General features: G+C 34.5%; 1 protein-coding gene across 1 annotated transcript; it reads left to right on the forward strand.

The window, feature by feature from the left end:
• The first annotated feature begins 7,474 nt into the window (after window positions 1-7,474).
• On the forward strand, window positions 7,475-16,850 carry LOC123529432 (uncharacterized). Its single transcript, XM_045309760.2, has 7 exons — window positions 7,475-7,796; window positions 9,763-9,823; window positions 10,180-10,340; window positions 12,723-12,779; window positions 13,544-13,682; window positions 14,832-14,922; window positions 16,039-16,850. Exons 1-7 carry the CDS (start codon window positions 7,760-7,762, stop codon window positions 16,378-16,380), a joined length of 888 nt encoding a protein of 295 aa, XP_045165695.2. The 5' UTR covers window positions 7,475-7,759; the 3' UTR covers window positions 16,381-16,850.
• Window positions 16,851-23,199: the final 6,349 nt, after the last annotated feature.

Consider the following 23,199-nt stretch of genomic DNA (forward strand, 5'->3'; position numbering starts at 1 on the left):
TTCTCAAATTTACTGTCCCTTACCTCCATAACTGACGCTGTATTGCTAAGACAGATCAGATTAGTGGAGCAGAATACAAATGGCATCAGTTTCAATTCCGACTTTGAAAAGATATTTATAATCTTTTCCCTAGTGATAAAATAAATGCCAAAATAGAGATATTGCTTTCAAATGATTATACAATTAGCCAATATTAATATATAACAAATACGGCAATATTGGCCATTTGAGTTTCGGATTTGTAAAATAATCCTTAAAGCCTCATCAGACGGTAGGATTTAGTTACATAACACCAGTTAAATGTAACATTTGCAGCCAAATATCATATGTACGATGCTATTCCTTGATTTCGTAAATCTTAAATCTCGACTTACAGATTATAACATGTTCTATTTCGTAAGTTTTTGTTGTACCACCCACGTTGACAAGCAACACATTGGTAAATTATAAGCTGATAATGAGGCAAGTGAATAAAAGTCCAGAGATAATTGTCCAGAATATGAACAAAAATCTGAAGCAAACAAAGTGGCTTCCAATGCGCAATGGAAAAGGGATAACCTTGGGTCTTCCTGGCTCAGTTCCTGAATTAGCGCATGGTAAGCTGTATTGTCCCCTACGTGCAATCCAAGGACGAACCCATTGTCTACCTTGTAAAATCTCTCAGTTGCAGGTTAATTGCAGACATAATCACAATTACAATAATTACATCTATATCCTGCATGTGATCCATTATGGAGGGATTTTTTGGAGGTAAACTCTGTGATTTATATGGAAATGGAATACTGTATGGATGTAAAAATCTGTACAAGTTTTAGGGATAGTACGTAAAATTTCAAATTATGAAAAACAATTAAAAAATTAGAGTTGTTTGGTTATATATATATACTATGTAAAGCGCCTTATAACGTGAAATTGATCATGAAAAGGGCGCTATATAAATCTGGTATAATAAATAAATAAATACAGGTGTAAAGGTTAATGCAAGGTAGGATTATAATTTGAGTAATTGATTGATCTCAAGTACTATGTCTACAATTTTAAAATTGTACATCTTTGAGAAAATTGGTGTCGTACAACTAGAACCTACCGTCTGTGGACACTTTTTCGAAAGTAGTCATCTCCTCGTTGTTATTATTATCGTACAGTTAGTATAATGGTTGACTTTGACGAATAATTGTGTCTTAATCTGATTTTCTGTAAGTTTGTAATTACGAGTGATCATGTCTTAGTCTGGTTTTGCGCATCAGCGATAATAATTGTCAATATTAAACTATTAGACATCATGGAATAAAGTGAGATCTTCTTCAACTGCGTTCAGCTCTGCCGAGCCCATCTCTTTAACTCACTCCAATGACGTACACTTGACCATTGACCTGTTTATGTTGTAACGAGTCGTGACTCGCACTCGACTGGTTCTTACTGAAAGTCTGCTTAAATCTGACATACAACCAACAAAACAAAGAAAGGTTATTAATGTTTCTGACTTGAAGTGTGGTACTTAATAGGCTGGTATTACTGAATGTATACATTGTTCAACTGACATACATGATCTGCAATGAGCCCCTTGCTGTCAGCACTTTCAGTGCTTTGATTGAAAATATAAACAATGAGTTGACAAATTTCTTAAAAGCATTGTTTAGGTTTAAATGTCATTGTTATTGTCGCATTATATCTACCATATCAGAGCACTTAGAGGAATATTCGAATTTTCCACCACCCATAACTTTCAATCAAATATTTCCTACATGCTTTATTAAAGGTATACTCCTCACATTCTAACGTTTTATTCCTAATATCGGCCTGTATGTAGTCTGTCTTTCATTTAGGCCTGAATATAATTTGTTTTACAGAAGGCTGAATTCACATTAACAATCATTTACAAGAACACTGCAGTTATCAATTTACGGCCATGATTATGAGAGACTTATACTCATGAAACTGTCCTGGACTGTTCCTTTCGCTTAGCGCCTAATTAAAGATGTCTCCGTATAGCCGAGTTCCTATGCCCTTTCTAACGAGACCTTATACATTAAAATACACGTTTGCACTCGTAAGCTGTGTCACATTTAACATAGCGTATTTGGGCACAGGTACGATTTCTGAATAAAACAGATTGTTGCTCTTTACAGGAAATAGTCCTTGGTTAACAAAAAGGAAGCAGCTGTAAGCATTTGCGATATCAGCTGGAAAATGGATTTGAAGTGATATCACTTATACAATAGAAATCACCCAAGAGAAAATCGCTATTAAAATATTGTAATTACAGAATTAAAAAAAAATGTCTCACTACGCGAAAGCGGCCTTCAACAAATGGAATCATGCCTATCACGCCTGAACTGTATGGGACAATGCTTATCGATTAATCCAATGGAATTACTGGAATTATCTGCGCTTATCAGTTGTGTATTGTTTAAACCTTCATAGTATATAGTAGGTTTAACATGCTATGTTTCTTAATTGACCGTACGCAAGTCAAGTTTTTGATGATTAAGACAATTTTCTACGAGCATTCAATACCAAGGTTTAGCCTGGCTATTTTTAGATTAGCATTCGCACGGTGGATCATGGTATTGATCCGATACAGAAAACTGTTTGACTGTGTTACTTCCCTTGTCTTACAGACTTAATTTATTTAGGTCACAACCATCTAAATAGTTTTCCCTATATATTCTATATAAAACTGAAATTTTTTTGAAGAGCTTCCAAACATAGCTAGACCCATTTCAGAGAACAAATCCTTACCTCATTTTAAAGAGTTACGATAAAACTGATATAAAATGAAGAGAAAAGAAGGGGTCATTTATCTTCTAAGAGTGATTTCTCTGGTCACATTTGCTTACTGTAAACTGACATCAAAATCACACTGCTGTGACCTGGAAGAACTACTCATACTACAACTGAGATTTATTTCACCCAAAACAACCTGCTCTCATATTTTTCCTACCAAAATGTCACAAATACATCCACAATGAAATTTAAACAGAAACTAGCTTTAATTTAGGCCTCTGTTGCCATGCCAAGTGAAAAATTAGTGTTCAAATACCTGACAGCCATTGCGCTAGACCAGATGGCTCCCACGCTGGTTCCTTTAGTATAGTTAGGCCTTTACGGGTGAAATAGCATGTACCCTTGTAATTGGTTTGTTAAATGGCAGGGGACAGTTTCGCATTTGGCCCGCGTACGTTTTATTTTCTTTAAAAACAAATAGATGTACTTTAAAGGTCTTTATATTCAACTGGTTAATTATGGAGTTTATAGAACTGGGGATTCTTGCGTATGAGTAATTATTTTGTAAAACAAATGAATGAATGAATGCTTGAATTGAATTTCCTAGCCCCGTGTAGGCGGTCGTGTCTTAAATCTTACTTGAGGTAATGGAAGTCAGCAAAAATAGAAACAGTCATTCCTCCATTCAGATTCAGCTCAAATTTGCGGAAAGAGTAAACGGTTATGAGATACTTTTCTTCCCACTTTTCTTCACACCATTATTTTCGTCTGGCCACATGCTTTGAAAATATTTATATGATTTAGGTCAGTTATTTGCAGATAATGCGGTACAGGGTGTGCATTTTGCCTCAAAATTTACTATTACAGAAACAACGGAATCGGCTGGTTGAAAATGTCACACGATGAAGCGTTCAATATATGTAATACATCCGCTCAATACTTTCCGGGAATTTCTCAAAATTGGAATTTTAATGATTTTGTTTTGCACTTATATCAACACAGATTCGTGGAATTCTCAAATTTACTGTCCCTTGCCTCCACAACTGACGCTGTATTGCTAAGACAGATCACATTAGTGGAGCAGAGTACAAATGGCATCAGTTTCAATTCCGACTTAGAAAAGATATTTATAAGCTTTCCCCTAGTGATAAAATAAATTCCAAAATAGAGATATTGTTTTCAAATGATACAATTACCCAATATTAATGCAATATATATAACAAATACGGCAATATAGGCCATTTGTGTTTCGGATTTGTAAAAAAAATCCGTTAGGCCTCAACAGACGGTAGGATTTGGTTACACAACACCAATTAAATGTAAAATTTGCAGCCAAATATCAAATGTACGATGCTATTCCTTGATTTCGTAAATCTTAAGTCTCCACCTTTTACAGATTACAACATGTTCTATTTCGTTATAAGATAAGATAAGATAATTTATTTCAGTCTTATCATCATGTACATCATTACGTAAAACAAAAACATACATGTATATATTTACATACACATTATATAACATAGTACACAGATGCCACTCATCAATGAGTTATAAGAGACTAATCATGAATATCACAGATGCTATACGAATACAACACTTAGATAAAGAAAAATTATATATATATATATATATATATATATATATATATATATATATAGCGTTGCTGTCCTTTATAATATATATATATATATATATATATATAACAAGAGCTGCCAAAGGACAGCAACGCTCGACTATTCAACAGCCTTGTCAATTGAATGAATACAAAAGTCGAAAAGGGGCATAATTTTGTACAAATGCAAAACAGTGTTATAGAACCTGCACAGTGCTTATCAGCTCATGACAGTAGACAAGTGTGTGAAGTTTCAATCCATTCCCACTAGCAGGCACTGAGATACCAGCTTACATATAAGAATTTAACCAAAAACTGCTAAGTTAAAAGAGGGGCATAATTTTTGTAAAAATGCAAAACAGAGTTATTGAACCTTTGCATTGCACGTCATATTATGACATTGAACAAGTGTGTGAAGTTTCAACCCACTCCTATTAGTGGATATTGAGATACCAGCTTACATACAAAAGCTTAACCAAAAACTGCTAAGTCGAAAAAGGGGCATAACTTTGAAAACATGCAAAGTAGAGTTAAGGGGCCTGCACACTGCATGTCAAATTATGAGAGTGAACATGTGTGTGAAGTATCAATCCATTCCAACAAGTGGTAACTGAGATACCAGCTTACATACAAAACAGTAACCAAACATTCTAACTTGAAAAAGGGGCACGGGCGAGTCCAATAGCTCTACTATTCTATGAATAGTCGAGCTAAAAAGTCTTCAAGACAATTTTTTTTAACCACAGGAATATATGATAGTTATCATTAGTGAGTGTTTTGCCTTACGTACCATCCACGTTGACAAGCAACAAATTGGTAAATTATTAGCTGATAATGAGGTAAGTAATTAAAAGTCCAGAAATAATTGTCCAAAATATAAACAAAGTTCTGAAGCAAAGTGGCTTCCAATGCTCAATGGAAAAGGGATGACCTTTATGTGCTCCTGGCTCAGTTCCTGAATTAGCGCATGGTACATTGTAAGCCGTATTGTTCCCTACGTGCAATCCAAGGACGAACCCATTGTCTACCTTGTAAAATCTCTCCGTTGCAGGTTAATTTCAGGCATAATCACAATTACATACACAATTACAATATTCCATCTACATCATGCATGGGATCCATTATGGAGGGATTTGTTTGGAGGTAAACTCTGGCTTTAATGGTGGTACTTGTCCAACTGACATAAATGATCTACACTGAGCCCCTTGCTGTCAGCTTCAGTGCTTGATTTTTACCAATCTTTCTGGAATAAACATATTTAATATCCTAACCGACAAACAAATTAGCCACAACGAAAGACTGATATTTTTACAGTCTCCTAACCTATATTCTTTGGTAAAAAAAACTTAACTGGTGGTATTGATCGATCATCATCGATGATACAACGTATGAATACTAATATATAGTCAGCAGAAATAAGGCAGGGACGTTTCGTATTGCCGCATTCTGTAAAACAGGACAGGGTGAAATAAGGCATACACTTACTGTTATTAATCTATTAAGTCTATAATCTGGAATGGACGGTTATGATTCACATTCGGTGTTTTAAATCCTACCTACTCGTTGAGGCTAAAATAACATCAAACAAAGTCGGCAACTGGCTTCTCCATCACATTTTCAAGTGAATTAGGAATAATGTGGTTGGAGACACATCCCACACTGTATGCATCTATTTCGCACTATACATATTGCTACGAATGGTTAAACAATGGGAATGCAGTTCAAAGTGATCCGTTAGGCTAATTTGGTCTAAATGAGATTGCCATTTCACTAATCGCATGAAGCGACAGGCATAGACCGAGATGTCTTATTAGTCTAAGAAACTGCAATAGTCCGTATAGTTTCAAGAAATAGCAAAACAATTTATGGATATCACAGGATCACGTCAATGGAATCGCAATCCACTCCTCACTAAGTTAAGGTAGTAGAGGTGTAATAGAGTACCTCCTTTTTGAAGAGTATTCAATTCCTACCATAAACCCACATTTACTGCAATTCTCAGGGGGGCGTAGGTTCAAGCCCTACTGGGACCAAATTGTTTTTTCCTTATTTTCGATTTTTTTCTAGTTAGTTTTTACTTCTTTCAAGACTTGTGATAGATTCATTGTACAAAAATGGGGAAAAAATGAATTTACTACTTAAACAGAAGGGGTAGAGTTATACATCTGTAAAAATATTGAGTTACATGTGGTAAAAGTTCTATATTTTGCTTTCACTCTTTAGATTATATATCGTGGAAGAAATTTAGGTAGGTTTTACATCTGTCCCAAGGTTATTTGAAGTAAGCAAAATTCAAACAGAAACATAGGATTCGACCTTATTTTTTCAACGTTGAAATTAGAAATCTGTATCATTAAATCCATTTACTTGAGGAACACTATATAAAATGATATCCACATTTCTATTTTGTGTTTAATAATTGTTTACCAATAGTTTGATGATTCTTTTATTAAAATTAATGGTAAAATGAGTTCTCTGCAAACGTTTTAGCGGCTATCACTTTGAAATTTTTCTCTACTTTAGCTAGAGGAGATACCGTAAGTTATACAAAATTTAGAAAAAACGGCATGGTAAAAGTTGTTTAAAATTTGCAATACAGTGCGAAACACGGTCATCTTTAAGAATATACCAAGCAAGTGCCATTTTGTAAACATTGCTATTACACCTCTACTACCTTAAAACATGCTAGCTGATACTTCCCAAAATCTGACATTAATATGATTCCTAAATGCATATAAATTCGGGGTCATCGACAAAAATTTTATAAAGGTAACAAGGGAAGAAGCGAGTTCATAAGGTGCATTGGTTCTTTTATCTCCAACAAGAGGTTATTATGGAAGAAACAGGACGAAGATGTCAGATGTCAGTCTGCGCTGAAATACATTTTTATGCTGGGCTGTCATCCTCTGTATACATGTAAACGTGTTATTTTCAGTTAATTGATTTAGCTAATATCATTGTCTTTCTTTGTTTATATAACGCGTTTAGTTAATTTATATTTCCTTCAAATTTAAGACTTAAACGGTTAAAATTTCACAAACCAAATAAATCCCTATTTGATAGGAAGTGTACTTTGAATTAAACTTAACCTGTTTACGTTATAACGATTTGTATAGCTAAAATATGTGTACAAACTATTGAGTCATTCATGCAAAAAATCGCATTTATACTGATATTTACATAATCTGAATGTTTATTGAAGTGAATTTATTGTGTCATACTTTCGATACAAGGATTTTGGTCAATCGTAAATAAATTACATGTAAAGGGATATATTTATATTCTAATTCTTTTGTTATTAAGCGAGTGAGACAAGTGTATTAAGTACTTTTTTGTACATCAATATGACACTCTTCCGGATTAAGCCATTCCCAGCTTACATGTTCATGTATTGAAGTTATTTGTTAGGTGGATCTAAATATGGAATATAACTCAATGCTACCAGACATTCCGTCAAGTAAGTTTTAAATGTTTAAAAATCTTTCCTTAAATCTCCAGGAACTATATTTTATATTCGGGTACAACTGTAGATCTTGTAATTCCTTATATCTATCAGCATACCCCGGGTTTCGTGCCTCGACAGTGCTTGGGTAGGTGGGGTACGAGTGGTTGTAGTAGAATCGATGTTATAATCAAATTTAAGCCAAGTATGTGATGTCAATTTAGCTAAAATTTCCGTTACTAAGAGGTATTTCCCATCCTGGTTGTTTTTACATAAGTATAAATTGGACAAACAAATTTTGGGTAAGGAATGACATATTTAATACAAGACCTGTTGTATTATATGTGTTAAAAGATTTGTACGAACAATTATGTCTTTAGCTGAAATTTATTGGAAATGCACGTCAGAAAAGATACAAATACACGTATCACTGAATTAGTAGACGTCGCGTCGAAGTTGAGGCTAACACATATTCAGGGTAATGCGGGCAATAACAGATGGTTAATATGGCTGAATAATCTTAAGATATACACTATTTTGTATGAAAGTAAAGATAACTTCATTTTCTTTGTGTCTGTAATATTGTTTAACTTGTACCCCAGGGAATACGTTAATGGTTCTGTATGCAAGGGATGCAACAGAAACTACCAAGTGATACGAGCTAGTAAGCTATTATAGGCTGAAAACGGCACCAAATCGTTTAAAAAATATGAAAATTACTCCAGAAAAGGAAGCTCGTGACAACAAAGAAAAGACAGACCATTATAATTAAAAACGCTAGAAAATTATGAGACTTTTGAAAAAACAGGAACGATAAGTAATAAAGTATTTTTCCTAATTAATTTTCCAACAAAGTAAGACTGTATGTACAATTTTAAAAACGAGTTTTCTATGTTAGTTATGGTGGCATATTTCTGCTACAAGATGGTTAGGTAGCTATCGCGATACTTAAAAAAAACATCGTGATATAGCGCAGTTTATCTCATTAGTCGAAGGTTTCCTGGAAATATTATTGCGATAATTTACATTATAATCTCGATACCATTTCTGTAAGTGTCCATGCACAGCTGCCATTTACTAGCTAGATCGTTACTTCCATATTGTCAGAAATTTTCTTGATATTTCGAAACTTTATGAAAAGTTATCTTAATAGCTTAAAGTTTCCTGGAAATATGAAGCATATCTAGAAAAATAATTATTGCGAAAATGTTTTCAGAAAATTGGACAACATTGCTTGAAGTTTTTATAGTTTTAACGTGATAGCTACCAAATAGCTCGTGGCAGTTTCAATCATTAACGCCAAAATTTTGCGCTAAAGCATTTTCAGGAAATAGATTAAAATATCTAGAAATTATTATTTATTGCTGAAATATTTTCAGAAAAATAGAAAGTATATATGAAGATCCAAAATAAAGTACATTGTATAAGCAAAATATATGCTTAATTATTACCAGTGTGGCCACCCATAAAAAATTGTTCAATAATCTGAGACTAGACCAGTTGATCACCACTGCTGTTAGGCCTTACATCTCAACCTCGGCTGCCCAGACGGAAACGTAAAAGATTTGACGGCGAATAACGTTCATACGAGTGAGCCGCACCATGAGAAAACCAACATTGTGCATTTGCGACCAGCATGGATCCAGACCAAAATCTATGCTGGTCGCTTTCAAAGCCTACCTATTGCAATTAGAGAAACCGTTAGCGAACAGCATGGATCCTGACCAGACTATGTTGGATTTCTCATGGTGCGGCTCACTCGTATTTTACGACGTTTTTGACGTTACACTAATTTGATTCAACTTCTGACGCGACGTCTACTATGTTCAACTTTGTTTCATTCTAATTTGTTTCCAGAATTTAAAATATGCTCTAAACGATATGGCTTCTTGCTATTTTTTTACTTGGCGATTGCGTTCAGTCATAAAATATACTACATGTATAAGAAGATAAAACAGTACCATATTTGATTACATTTCAGACATGTCAGAGGTGACATTAAAGAAAGGCTTTGATGATTTCCACGAAGATACAGTTTGCAGGTAAATAAAGTCACAGGGTTTCTAAATCTGTGTTATTTGCCAAATATGCATGGCACTGTTCAAATAGTTTGACTAGTATGGCGTACCATTTGGGTCGAAAGTTTCCAGGTACCACGACCCAAATGGTACGCCATACTAAAGTAGTAATGTAATAGTATACAGTGGCGTAGCTGCACTGTGTCGCATTTTAGAATGCACCAACTTACACAAACAGACTTATTAAGTATGCCTATGCATTATCAACTCAAAATAAAAAAAAAGTTTGACGTGACGTGGTGTGACGTGTTCCATCATCATAGATTTTCAATAATTGAACAGTAATTAACGAAGTGTCGTAATTCTTTATCCCTGAGCAGTAATACAGATTTTGTGGTGCGTCACTTGGTCAGGCCGGCTGTGGAAGCGACGTTTCATGCCTATATTCGGAACTGTACCCCTAAATCAGAGCAAATCCTTGTAAACCAGTGGTCTCTGTGTACTCCTGAACATGACTTCAACTGTGAAAGTGTCTATTCTTGTAAGTATAGCAGTTATCAGTTTATTTTACCAAACTTATTTCTCACTAATAAAGAATTGAGCGGCGCCATGAGAAAGCCAACATAATGCATTTGAATTTCTTTGGCAAGGCCCACCGAAAATAAAAAGTCCAGTTTTAGTTAAAAGCAATGCCGAGGGTGGTCTTAAAATGGTTGATACTGTAGCTTATATGAAAAGTTTAAAATTAACGTTACGTAGAATATTGACAGTTCAATCAAATAAATGTTATAGTCTTACAAATAATATTGTACATTTTGAGAAATTGTTTAATTTTGGAAAAGATTTCGTTGATATATTAGTAAAACAAATTAAAAACCCTTTCTGGAAAGATGTTCTGTGCTCGTGCTCTCATTTCATTGATGTTTTTCCAACTGACACAATGAATAAAATTCTAGATTCGCCACTGTTTTATAACCATTTGATACAAACCGATAAGAAACCTGTTTTTATGAAATATCTTTATCAAAGAGGAATAATGTTTGTGAAAGATATAATGAATACAGATGGCAGTATAATTGATCGAGTAGAATTGGAAAGAAAAACTGGTACAAATATCAATTTCCTTGTATTTGCAGCAATTCGAAATATCTTAAATAAACTAATGAAAACGGTAAAATCAAATGAAAGCGGTGTAAGTATTGAATGTGAATTTCATATTATACCACTGTATTTAAAACCTATCTTATACTCTTAAGAAAGGAACAAATCTTATATACAATATACTGGTTAGAAACAGAGACATTCCTACTTGTCATGATAAATGGATGAATGTTTTTGAAATTCATAATTCAGAATGGGAAGAAATTCATGGCTGGGTTTTTAAAATTAGTAATGATCCTTACTTACAATGGCTGCAAACAAGAATTGTTCATCGAATTTTAGGAACAAACGTTCTGTTGTATAAAATGAAGATATCCACAACAGAATTATGTTCTTTTGGCAAACTAGAAAAAGAAACTTTGCTTCATTTGTTCTGGGAGTGTACCTATATACAATCCGATTACTTGGAGATATAACGAATATAATTAAACGCTTTGATGTAAAATTTCAAGTAGATAATAAGTCTTTTATTTTAGGATAATACTAAAAACCAAGAAGAAACTTTTAACATTTTGAGTCTAGAAATAAAAAGATATATATTTTTGTGTAAAAGAAAAGAAACAATTCCATCGCTGCAAGGGTTAAGAAATAGTTTAAAGTTTGCCTCTTCAATTAATAGCGAAACAGATAAAGCTGGGAAAATTAAAGCTCACTGGTCAGTTATACAAAAGCTAATTGGTCAATAGTTGTAAATAGATATAATCTTTATAAATACCATCTTGTATCTTGTACTATGTGTTGAGACCTCAGACCATAAACATAATTGTATAGTTATCTCCCCTGAACATTGTCATTACGGAATCTTTTTTTCCTATGTTTTTCTTTTTTTCTTATATGTTACATTTAACTCATTTGTATGTGTGTATTTGTAAGGTTAGCATGGGATGGTTCCCCGACCCATGTCTAACCATGTGACGGGGAGAATAAACGGGGTCACTCATTGGGGCCTCAAACGAAAAAACAACAACATAGCGCATCTGCAGTCTGGATCCATGCTGATCGCAAATGCACTATGTTGGTTTTCTCATGACGGCTCAATTACTTTAAAAACATGTAGTATGCTACTTTAAAAGTACGTCACCACTGTATGTAATAGCTAGCAGTCACTTACGGTTACTAATCTAGATTTAAGACCATTTCAGTCCATTTTTATGTAAACTTTCAACATTCACATTTTTATAATGCAATAACTGGTTCTGATTTTGCCAGTGCATTTGCAATTGTTCGCACAGGAAGCAATGTAAGAAAGACATGGGATTTGAAACCTTGGATCATTTTCGTTGTTTTAAAACAAACATCTTGTGAAAACCGACTAGCCGAGAACATGATAAAATGCTGTGGACATGCTGCTGTAATTTCGTTAAAAAAGTATGTTCTCTCAAAGAGAAAAACATGAAAAAGTACCTGAAAACTACGGAAGACTGGAGCTGACGTAAAGATATTTTTCTAAGCAATGCGCATGTGCGGTGCAACACTGTCTCGTGCACACGACACATTGTCTCGTGCTCACAACTTATCTCGGGCTCGTGAAATAGATCTACGATCCTCTGTACACGATCTTGTTGTATTTCGTGAATATGCTATACTTTTTTTCATACACATGACATACTGTTTCGTGCACACGACATATTCACATAATCGGTCCATTTTTGAACGAATAAATAGAAAACCGTGCACACGACTTGAATGAAAACATTTTTCACATGTCTTCACCAAGCTAACAGTTCTGCACAAATGTTTAAAAATATATTTTCATTTTCAGACACGAGCCAATGTAAATCTTATCGCGAGTCGTCCCACTGCGGTTACACAACTACAAGTGAGTTATTTTTTCATTTACCTGGACATTTGCGAGATTGGCACAGAAATGCGATCTCTGAACAAAACCTTCATTTGCTAAACCTCTGCCTGTAAAATGTCGAACGGCACAACCTTTGTTTTCCTCTTTGAGCTTTTAAACTGAACTGACTTCAGGTTCCTGGATTCTGTAGTTCTCTGCAAATAGCTGACGAATTCCCCATATAAATTAGAAGTGGAAAACGAATGGCTTCTGTTACAATTCTTCGCGACCATGTGGGGTCTTGTGCTCTATCTGAGCTATGTGCTCTGTCTAATGAGCTTAAACTTGCACTTTGTTGAACATGGGAGACATATTTCGTGTCCGTCTGTCTTTCTCGCAGCAGAGAGTAAAAGGCGCTCTACGTATTGGTGTTTTACTAGGACAGATATTTCCGTTGACGACTGTCATGAGTCGTGTGTACTAATCATTAGCTAGACCATGCTTCCGCTTTCTGTAGGCGAAATGCCAGTTATCTGCGATAAACAAGTAAGAACTGTGACTAAATAAAGGAATATTTCGATGAGATAACTGAAAGCAATGTTCATGTCCAACAAAAACGAAGAAAAAGTAACGATTTCACATTACTTCATGACCATTTCTTTGAAGAGGTCAGTGCATGTTGGTCACAAGCGGCCAATTTCAAGGTTGTTAACAGAATGTATAGGCCGATCTGGCCCTGGTGATGGCTTCCTAACTCCAGTTTCAATGTTTACTGATTCAGCGCATTTTTTATTCTGTTTTAGCATCTAAGTCCAGCTCGATGGATCGACTAATGGAGGACAGCAGTGGCGTGCTGCTGCTTGTAGGACTTGTGTTTATTGGTGTTCTTCTGGGTGTGGCATCAACAGTCGCTGTCTGTCTCATGTGTCCGCAAACTCACAGGTTCATTTTAACTGTTTTGCTAGATTTTATATAACTGAGATCATATTGATTAATGTCATGCATTTAAATGGCATCTACTCCGACCATCACGAGATATTTATCAAGTGCGTTGCTTATCATCAGATCAACAATGGACAACAATCTTTAAGTGCCTTGTGGCGGCCGTAAAAAAGTCTGCCTGTACTTGAATTCATGGAATCCATTTAATATCTATATTTTTGGTAGGTTTAATGTCGCACGGACACAGTTATAGGTCATATGGCGACTCACCAGCTTTGATGGTGGACGAAAACCCCAGGTGCCCCTCCTTGCGTTATTTTCATCACGGACGGGCACCTCGGTAGAACCACCGACATTCCATAAAGAATTCAACGCCCTGAGTGAGGCTCGAGTCCACATCGGTGGGCGGCAAGTGATTTTAAGTAGTAGACTTCCGCTTAAGTCGGTGCTAAGGTGCATGAGGTATGTTGCACATTTTAATACCTTTCACGAACAGACTCAAACCAAGTTATTATTTTGCTTCGTTGCGTTCTTTGCTTCCAAATGGTCTTCTTTTAGATTTCGTCAGAGCTGGCGCTAACTAGGTATAAGTACAATGTATACCAGTTCTCAGTATGAGTCAATAGTTTATTATGTCTCCGGCCTCCGGGAGACATACTGATTTACTCCTGTCTGTGTGTCTGTCACAAATCTTGTCCGCACTCTAAGTCGAACATTTCTCATCCGATTTTCACCAATGTAAACAAAATGTGTTTGCCAGTAAGTCCTCGGCCAAGTTCGATAACTAGCCAAATCGGCACAGGCACTTCAGAATTATGGCCCTTGAATTACCGAAAATACTGATGTCAGTGATACAGGTCTTGGTGCATGGTTGACCGAGATACATAATGGAGAAGAAATGTCAATCTAGATGATTAGGCAGTTGTGGGAGACATGCGCGTTTCTCAAAAGCAGCTCTAGTTGTAGTAGAAATGCGTGAAATTGAAACTATGAATTCTTATTTGCTCGGCAGTTTTATGCACCGGAAAGAGTCCGGTATGCCTTGTGCAATGACAGGTCTCCAAAGTCAATCAGAATTTAGATAGTCAATGTTGTTCTGTCTGGGCAGCAATGTTTGTATGTAGCCATGTGCGTGATGTTATCTTTCAGGTGGGCAAATTCAAAATTACGGAACACTCCTGAATATGAAGCTAAGACAAGGGCATCTGTTACCAGTGATTATTACACAGCCATTCATGATGTAAGACATGTAAAAATAATTTCAAATGCTAAATCACATTTAATAATTTGCATATTTTAATGAGCATACTCCTGTTCACATGATGAAATATTTACATTGGGTGTAAAATTGCACACGCTTAATATTCAATATTTGCCTAGGCATGCTATGGTTTACATGCAGTAAAGGGGTGGGGAATAAGTGTTTTCTTCTTTCATTTGTGACAGATCGCTTAAATGTGTTTCGTAGAGTAAACTTTTCTATTGATACATGTACCTGTGTGGTCAGCGCATATTTCTTATACATAAAACGCTAGTCTTCCTTTTATTGTTACCGTGTTCTGTATTCAATCAGAAACATAACATGCGTGGATGTAAAACTTTCATTTTTTTCACTTTAACCTTTGTCCTTTTGTTTCTTTTTTAATCTAGTGCACTAAAATCAATTCTAAAATAAATTTTAAATTAATTTGCGCTTGTATTTGCGGTTGTACTTTTATTGTCGGTTCATATGACGACAAATAACCCTACTTAAATTTGTGTATGAGCAAATGTGATTTGCTTCTTTTATTCGGGTGTATTTTGGTCCACATGCTAGGGTGGAAATCTGGCGAATGTGAACAGCGTTATGAAGTCAAGAGAATACCATTGTATTTCGTTCGTGTCAAAATCGCTTTAAGAAAGTGTCTTCACTTCATACATTTTCTGAAAGGGCATTTTTCTTGAGGTTTTAGTAGTATGTGTTTTTGTAGATACACAAGACGGGAATTTGTAAGCAATTTGCAATTTACCTGACATGTATGCATGTACTTCTATGTAAAGGCAGAAGTCTATTTTTCCACTTTTTACAAGTATTTCCGTATTTCGTAATACAGAAATGGATGTTCTCAAATCTTTCTTTTTAACAAACTACGCAGTCAGTTACAGGAAGAATTTTCAGTTCACTCTTGTAAGTCTGTAGCCGTGGTCAAACTTATAAGATATGGATATATTATGTCACTAATTATTTGAATAATACCTAGGAATACCTATAATTTCTTACTTTTACCGCTCTTCTTACTTATGATTATCTTTAATATCAACGTTTCATTTTGAGCATGCTAGTTTTCTATGGTATGTATACTTTTGTCTTTTACAGAATAACGTCACACTACAGCTACGTCCGGTACGCTCTCCAGATCTCCCATCAAATACAGACACCAGCAGACAGCGGCGTCCATCCACACAACGTGACTTTGATGACCCCAATTATGTTGAACCGGCTACACGAGCTTCTCCTTCGCCACATCCTGGGTTTCAACCAGGTGCAGCAGACGATTCTTCACACGTTAATGGCCCAGGCGAGACTTACGAACCACTCACTAGGAACAATACCCACAATCAAAGTCATAATTACGCGCACATTGACCCAATGGCACCATGCACACCGGGCTCGCCAGATAATGAACATTCGTATTTCGTTTTAGAAAAATCTACTTGAGCATATGTATGTACAACCATGAAATAGCAGGGAATCGGTCTTTAAAGACTAAGTCAGGGCTGAAACCAATGTTGTAATAACTCGTAGCCCAATCCATTTGATGATGTTACTTATTATGTATTGTTACGTGTTTTGCCTTGCTTTACATGCACCACTATGTGTTTAAAGGCAATGAACTATTAGTGAAAGGTGATTCATATCAGGGTCTTTACAATGTAATTATGTAAGACAATATTTGAAATATTTCTGCTTATAAGCTGTTTTAAACTATGTGTAGGTATTAATAAAAAAAACAAAGCAATTTGAAACTTAAAGTGTGAATCCAAGGTCCCGAAAGCAATTAGTACTAAAGGGAAGTCACTAATTCATAGTCTTGCCCGTAAAAATCAGAAGTCATGTAAGTCATCGCCAGCATCAGGCTCAACATGGAAACTTTCAAGGATCATACCTGCATCGGAATCAACCCATAGAGTGTTAATGAAAAATTCATACTATCTTAAAACCGTACGTACGTAACACTTGCATTCAGTCACACACGTACAAAGTGTACAGTGCAACTATGTCACGTCTTTACCGTGACCAGGCTTTCACTTGAGTTGTATTTAAATTTAAATGTAAAAGTATACAAATCATGTAGTGTTATAGGCAATTTGAATCGGTATTTTCTAAACCTCAATCGCTCAGTTAAAAAGAGCTGTATAAGAAAATTGCTCACATCAACGTCTAAGATGCCTGAGATTTCAATATCCGTCGAAGGTGCTGAAAATGACTAACAGGGCTATTACCCTATAAAGTCTGTGGTCCTGATGAAATATCACCAAAAATACTTTAAGAGATACACCAAGAGGTATCAACAATCCTCACTAAAATCTTAAATCTATCCCTAGAAACAGGTATTGATCCCCTCAGATTGGAAACGTGCAATCGCCATTCCCGTTTATAAGAAAGGTCAATTGTCCAAGGCCAGTAACTACATGCCAGTGTCTATCACCTGCATTGCTTCTAAATTCTTGGAGCATATTTTGGTTTCAAACATTAAACCACATTACCCGTTTAGCCAGTACCAGCATGGCTTTCGATCTTGACATAACTTTTAACTTATCAACTTCAAAGGTGGAGACGGGACTGGTCCGTAGATTTCAACAAGAAATCAACATTGAAATAAATAGTGTATACAAGCTTCTAACGACTCTAGATCTACCGGTAACCTTGCACGGAAGCATGGTAAATTTTTTGCAGTTGTGGAACTCTTGACCATCCTGTTGTTTAAGGTATTAGATCCATAATAGAGTACCTCCTTTTTGAAGAGTATTTAATTCCTGCCATAAACCTACTTTGACTGCAATTTTCAGGGGGCGTAGGTTCAAACCCCACTGGGTCCAACATTTTTCCCCCTTATTTTCCTTTTTTCTAGTAAGTTTTTACTTCTTTCAAGACTTCTTATTGATTTATTGTATAAAAGTGGAAGATTTTCTTTTGATAAGTGATTTCTTGTTGTTCCAAGGGAATTTACCTCTGAAACAGAAGGGGTAGAGTTAGACATCTTTAAAAATAGGGAGTTACATGCGGTAAAAGTTCTCTTTTTTGCCTTCACTCTTTAGACTACATATTGTGGAAGAAATGTAGGTAGGTTTTACTTCTGCCCCAAGTTATTTTTGAATGAAGTGAGCAAAATTCAAAACAGACCCGCAGGATTCGATCTTAATTTTTCAATGTTGGAGTTAGAATTCTGTCTCTTTATATCCGTTTACTTGAGTTACGCTAGAAGAAATGATATTGACAAGTTTTATTTTGTGTTTTATAATTGTTTACCAATAGTTTGATGCTTCTTTTATCAAAAGTAATGTTATAATGAATTCTCTGCAAACGTTTTGGATAGTGGCCATCACTTTGAATTTTGTCTCTACTTGAGCTTGAGGAAATATCATAAATTATACATAATTCATAAAAAACGGCACGGTAAAAGTTGTTTAAAAATTGCAACACAGTGCAAAACACGGTCAACTTTAAGAATATACCAAGCAAATTCCATTTTTTAAACATTACTATTAGGGGTCTAATACCTATAACGAAGATCTGAAGATGTTGCAGAAAGCAAAGAATCAGTCGCTACAAACTGCTGATATTCACTTTTGTATCGATAACAACAAAGTGCCAAATCACTATTTTTTTTTTCAATTTTATTATCACTTTCTTTACTCACGAGACAGTCAAATCAAAACCAGTGTCTATCAAATATTACATAGCAATCTACATTATTTTACTCTCTGGAGATGATAATTATATCAACGAGATATCCGTATGGAGGATGTTACAAACTGCGTCAAGAACTATACAGGAGTCTTCTGCGAAGCATGCTATAACTGGTGGTATACATTAAATGTGTTAATATAACATCATATGAATATAAAAAACATTCCAATAGTGATGACCACTGGTTATGCAGCCAGTGCAGCCATTTTCATTTTACCGATCATTTCTTCAAACAATCGTATTTTCAGCAGATGACTCTTTTAATTCCACTGTGATGGGAATATCGATAATTATTAACCGCTTACGAACTTGACAAAACAATTTCCAAGACGTTTTACATGTGGTTACCTGAATATTGATAGTCTCAGAAACAAATTTCATTGTGCACAAAATATAATACATGAAAATTTAGTTGCTGAAACAAAAACTGATGACTCTTTTCCTGACTCTCAATTTTCAGTATCACATGTGGAGGGCTGACAGAAATGTGAATGGAGGTGGACTTATTGTCTACTTGAGATCAAATATTGCCGGTGAAAGGAAACATACTTTAGAATTTAAAGGAATAGAATCTGTCAGTGTATAGGTAAATTTTGATAAAGCTAAATGCGGACTTAGTGACTGCCATAATTTTATTGACGTCCAAATATTCAAACAGCAGACCCAAACTTTTATATTTGTTCCTACAGAAGTGTTAAGCATTTTAACACAGACAGTTTTAATTCAGACCTTGAAGCCAATCTTTCAAAATTAGATACCTCTAATAACGATGTAAACAAAATGTACAGTGACTTTCGTGATATTTTTTCTGAAACTGCAAAACAGCATACTCTTATTAAGAAGAAGAAGAGAGCAATCCTGCGACCAGCTCCTGTTATGAACAAAACATTAAAAAATGCCATTTCCAGTAATTGAATATGTTATTAAACAAATATAACAAAAACAAAACATCTAAAAACTGAGAATATTTTATAAAGCAAATTTAGTTACTAGTATTGGGAGAAAATCCGTGAATAAATATTATATTGACTATTGTGTTGGGGTATAAATCTGCAGACTTTTGGCCTACTGTAGAACCTTTTTAACAAATAAGGGAAATTATGTGAGGAAGGAAAGATAATTACAGATCAACGAGAAGTACGTAAATGTTTTTAACATTTCTCTGTAAATGTTGCTCAAAATATCGGAAATAACACAATATCTGAAGATAAAATTCACCCTAGTATACCTTCAATAAAATCAAATAATAATGTTCAGTCAGAACTTTGCTTTCACCCAGCTGAATCGTCATTTATAGATAAATAAATAGATAAATTAAGTAATAAGAAAACCACTGATGTTGATGGTATCTCACCAAAGTTACTTAAATTATCAAAACACACTGTCTCAAGCCATATAATCTCTGTGGTGAATAAAGCTTTTGAAACAGCTGTCTTCTCAGAAAATTTGAAAATACCACAAGTAACACCTTTACAGAAGAAAGAAGTACTTTAGGTTAGGGATAATCCAGTTTTTTGACCAACATTTCGATACATATCTATTAGTGTTTAGATCAGGTTACGGCTGTCAGACAACCTACATAGACTAATTTAGGATTGGAAACAGGCATTAGATGAGAATATATACATAGCATCAGTTTTAATGGACCTTTCTAAAGCTTTCGATTGTTTACATAACGACTTACTCGCTCTCAAATTAAAAACTTATAGTAAATCTGAAAATTCTTTGAAGTTGATTGTCAGTTACTTAAGTGAAAGAAAACAGTGCATTAAACATATATGGCCCGTCATTTCAAAAGTGATTTCCAAGAAATATATAAAGGTGTTCCTCAAGGCTCGATAACAGGTCCCGTGCATTTTGCATTTTTCTTAATGACATATTTCATTTCTATCAAAAAAATGTGCTATACAAGTAAACTGATGATATTACCGTATCCTTTGCAAATCATGATCTAGACACAGTTAAGTCTACGTTAGAACCTGACATCATATCTTTGATAAAATGGTTTTCAGATAATAAAATTCAAGCCAGTCAACACAAGTTTCAAGCAGTCGATATAGGACCTAAGACTAAAAAATGTAATATTACTATTGATTTGTCTGGTAATGAAATAAACTGTGATGATTAAGTAATTTTGCTAGGTGTTACTTGATTTTAGGCTAAAATTTGAGACCCATATTTCAAATATTTGTAAGAAAGCTCACAGACAACTAAATATTTTAAAACGTATTGGTAGGCATTTAAGTAAACTATATTACTCTTTTCTTTCTTCTCTCCATTAAAATGGCATTTCTATGGGGAAGTAAATACTAAAAGATAGAAAGCATACAGAAAAGACCTTAAAGATTCATCTACAATGATTACCAGTCAGAGTATGAAGTCTGTTAAGTAAATCTCAACTGCCGACTTTGAAAATTAGATGATTAAGATACATGACTATCGAAACTTTTAAGATAATTGATAAGGGAATACCATCTTATCTCCATGACTTACTTAAAAATAAAAAAAATAATTCTTATTCTTTTAGATACATCAACATGGCTGAAGTCCCACAGGTCTTTCCGTTCTGCAGAGCATTTCAGTGATGTAACGGGGCTTAATCTGTTCCGAAGTCTGGTTAGCTCCTGGGACGGGCAGCATTGTAGATGCTCTTGCTGCTCTAATTAAATTATTTTGCTCTGTTTCAATTCTTGCTTTTTTCCACCCTCTGTCAACCTTTGTTTTTTCAGTGTGCTTAGTATTATGCATGCCCTAGCTGCTAATTGATTTGTTTTAGGACGGATTACACCAAACCGGAAGTGACTACTCAGTGTTACGTGTGAAGTAGTCCAAAATGTAGTTTCGTGCTTTGGATGAAATCTGGTATAATGATTGACAGTTAAATATTTGGCTTATTTTTATTGCTTATTGTATTGAGAAAAGGTCTAGACCATTTTCATTGTGAATTTCCTGGAATAAGTTTTATTCTTCGCGAAAAATGTCTACCTACGGCTGTTTTCATGGGGGCATTTAGAGGGTGATATTTCTCAGAACAGATTATTTTTCTTATATACAACATAACATGTCAATATTTTGCTATTATTTATAAGAAGACATGTCATACTAAATGACCATATATGGTTTTCGTATCATTGAAATGCTTTTAAGGATGTACGAGCGTTTTTTTTCAGGATATCCGCCATTTTGAAAAATATTTCTTCGAATATTGCTTTCTAACAAAAGTTTTGCCAAACATTAATGCTAAATACATTTTAATTAAAATATGGCTAATAATGTACCATTTAACCAAATATATTATGCTTTTGCGAAAAAAAAATTTTCACCCTTATTTTTGGCTGGCATTTGCCTAAAATTGACGTAAGATTTACAATGGGGTAGGGTAGGTAATTTCAAATATCTATTAAAGTAGATCAGGTTTGGTTTTGATATTTGTTCTGACCGATACATATAATGTTAAGATATAAATAAAATAAAAGTTTTCAAGATAGCACTTTATATTATCTAGAAAATATAAATTAAAACAAAAAGAACAAAAAATATCAAAATTCACCACTTTTTAACAGTTTTTTCTTAATAAAACTCTTAGATGCACGGTGACCCCAACTTTTTTTCTTTCCATTTTCAAGCATTTTTGTGTGTCATTGATGCTGCAAAATATTTTGAAAATCTTAACGTCAGAATTTTATTTGTAGATCTAAATACGTTTTTTTCATTGAAAATAAAGTGGGTGGGGTAATTATGTCAACATGTAAAAATAAAGAGAATTGTTAGTGGACATTTATGCTTATATTATACTGACATCACCATATATTCATATTAGGTTAGAGACCACCAATTGTTTTCCCATAGACTTACATTGTAACATTATGGCGTGTACGGCCTTCCATACATCGAAACATATATATCTAATTACAAGTTTTTCAAGAACTATCTTAGTTCTACCAAAATATCGGACGAAAAACATATGAATAGTGATACTTTATTTAAGTAATTTTCGTGTGAATGAGATGACCCCCTGTTTACCTCATTGACATGGCGGGAGAAATTCGTTTGATAAAACTTTTTTTCAATATACATATAATGTAGCAAATTTTGTCAAAATGTATGATAAAATACTATAAATGCAGTGAAAAAAATATCAATTTTGAAAAAATAATCACTTCCTGGGTTTGTTTACATGACTGACCAATCAGAACGCACAGACGTTACCTTATTCCCAGGTATACACTTACCTCATTCCCAGTAAGTACCCTGTACTTTTTTCAATTGGTGGTCTCTGACCATTAACCTGTAAGACCTGAAATCCCTATAAGATTAAGTAGGATATTATATGTTTTATAAAGTACCAACATTCTTTCAATTTTACAAAATTTCAGAAATGCGTAAACAGTGGGTGAAGAAAGTACCCTATAAAATTAAAACGAGTTCGGTGACCTATGTTTTTTCTGCTCTTGTTTGTCTTAGAAACTAATGTTCTTCAAGCTCACAGGGTATGAAAATATTCTTAACGTTAGAAAAAATTCGCTTGTACATCCTTAAGTGCTGAAAATGAGGTCTGAATATTTT

Source organism: Mercenaria mercenaria, chromosome 13 (assembly GCF_021730395.1).
Source record: "Mercenaria mercenaria strain notata chromosome 13, MADL_Memer_1, whole genome shotgun sequence".
Lineage (NCBI taxonomy): Eukaryota > Metazoa > Mollusca > Bivalvia > Venerida > Veneridae > Mercenaria > Mercenaria mercenaria.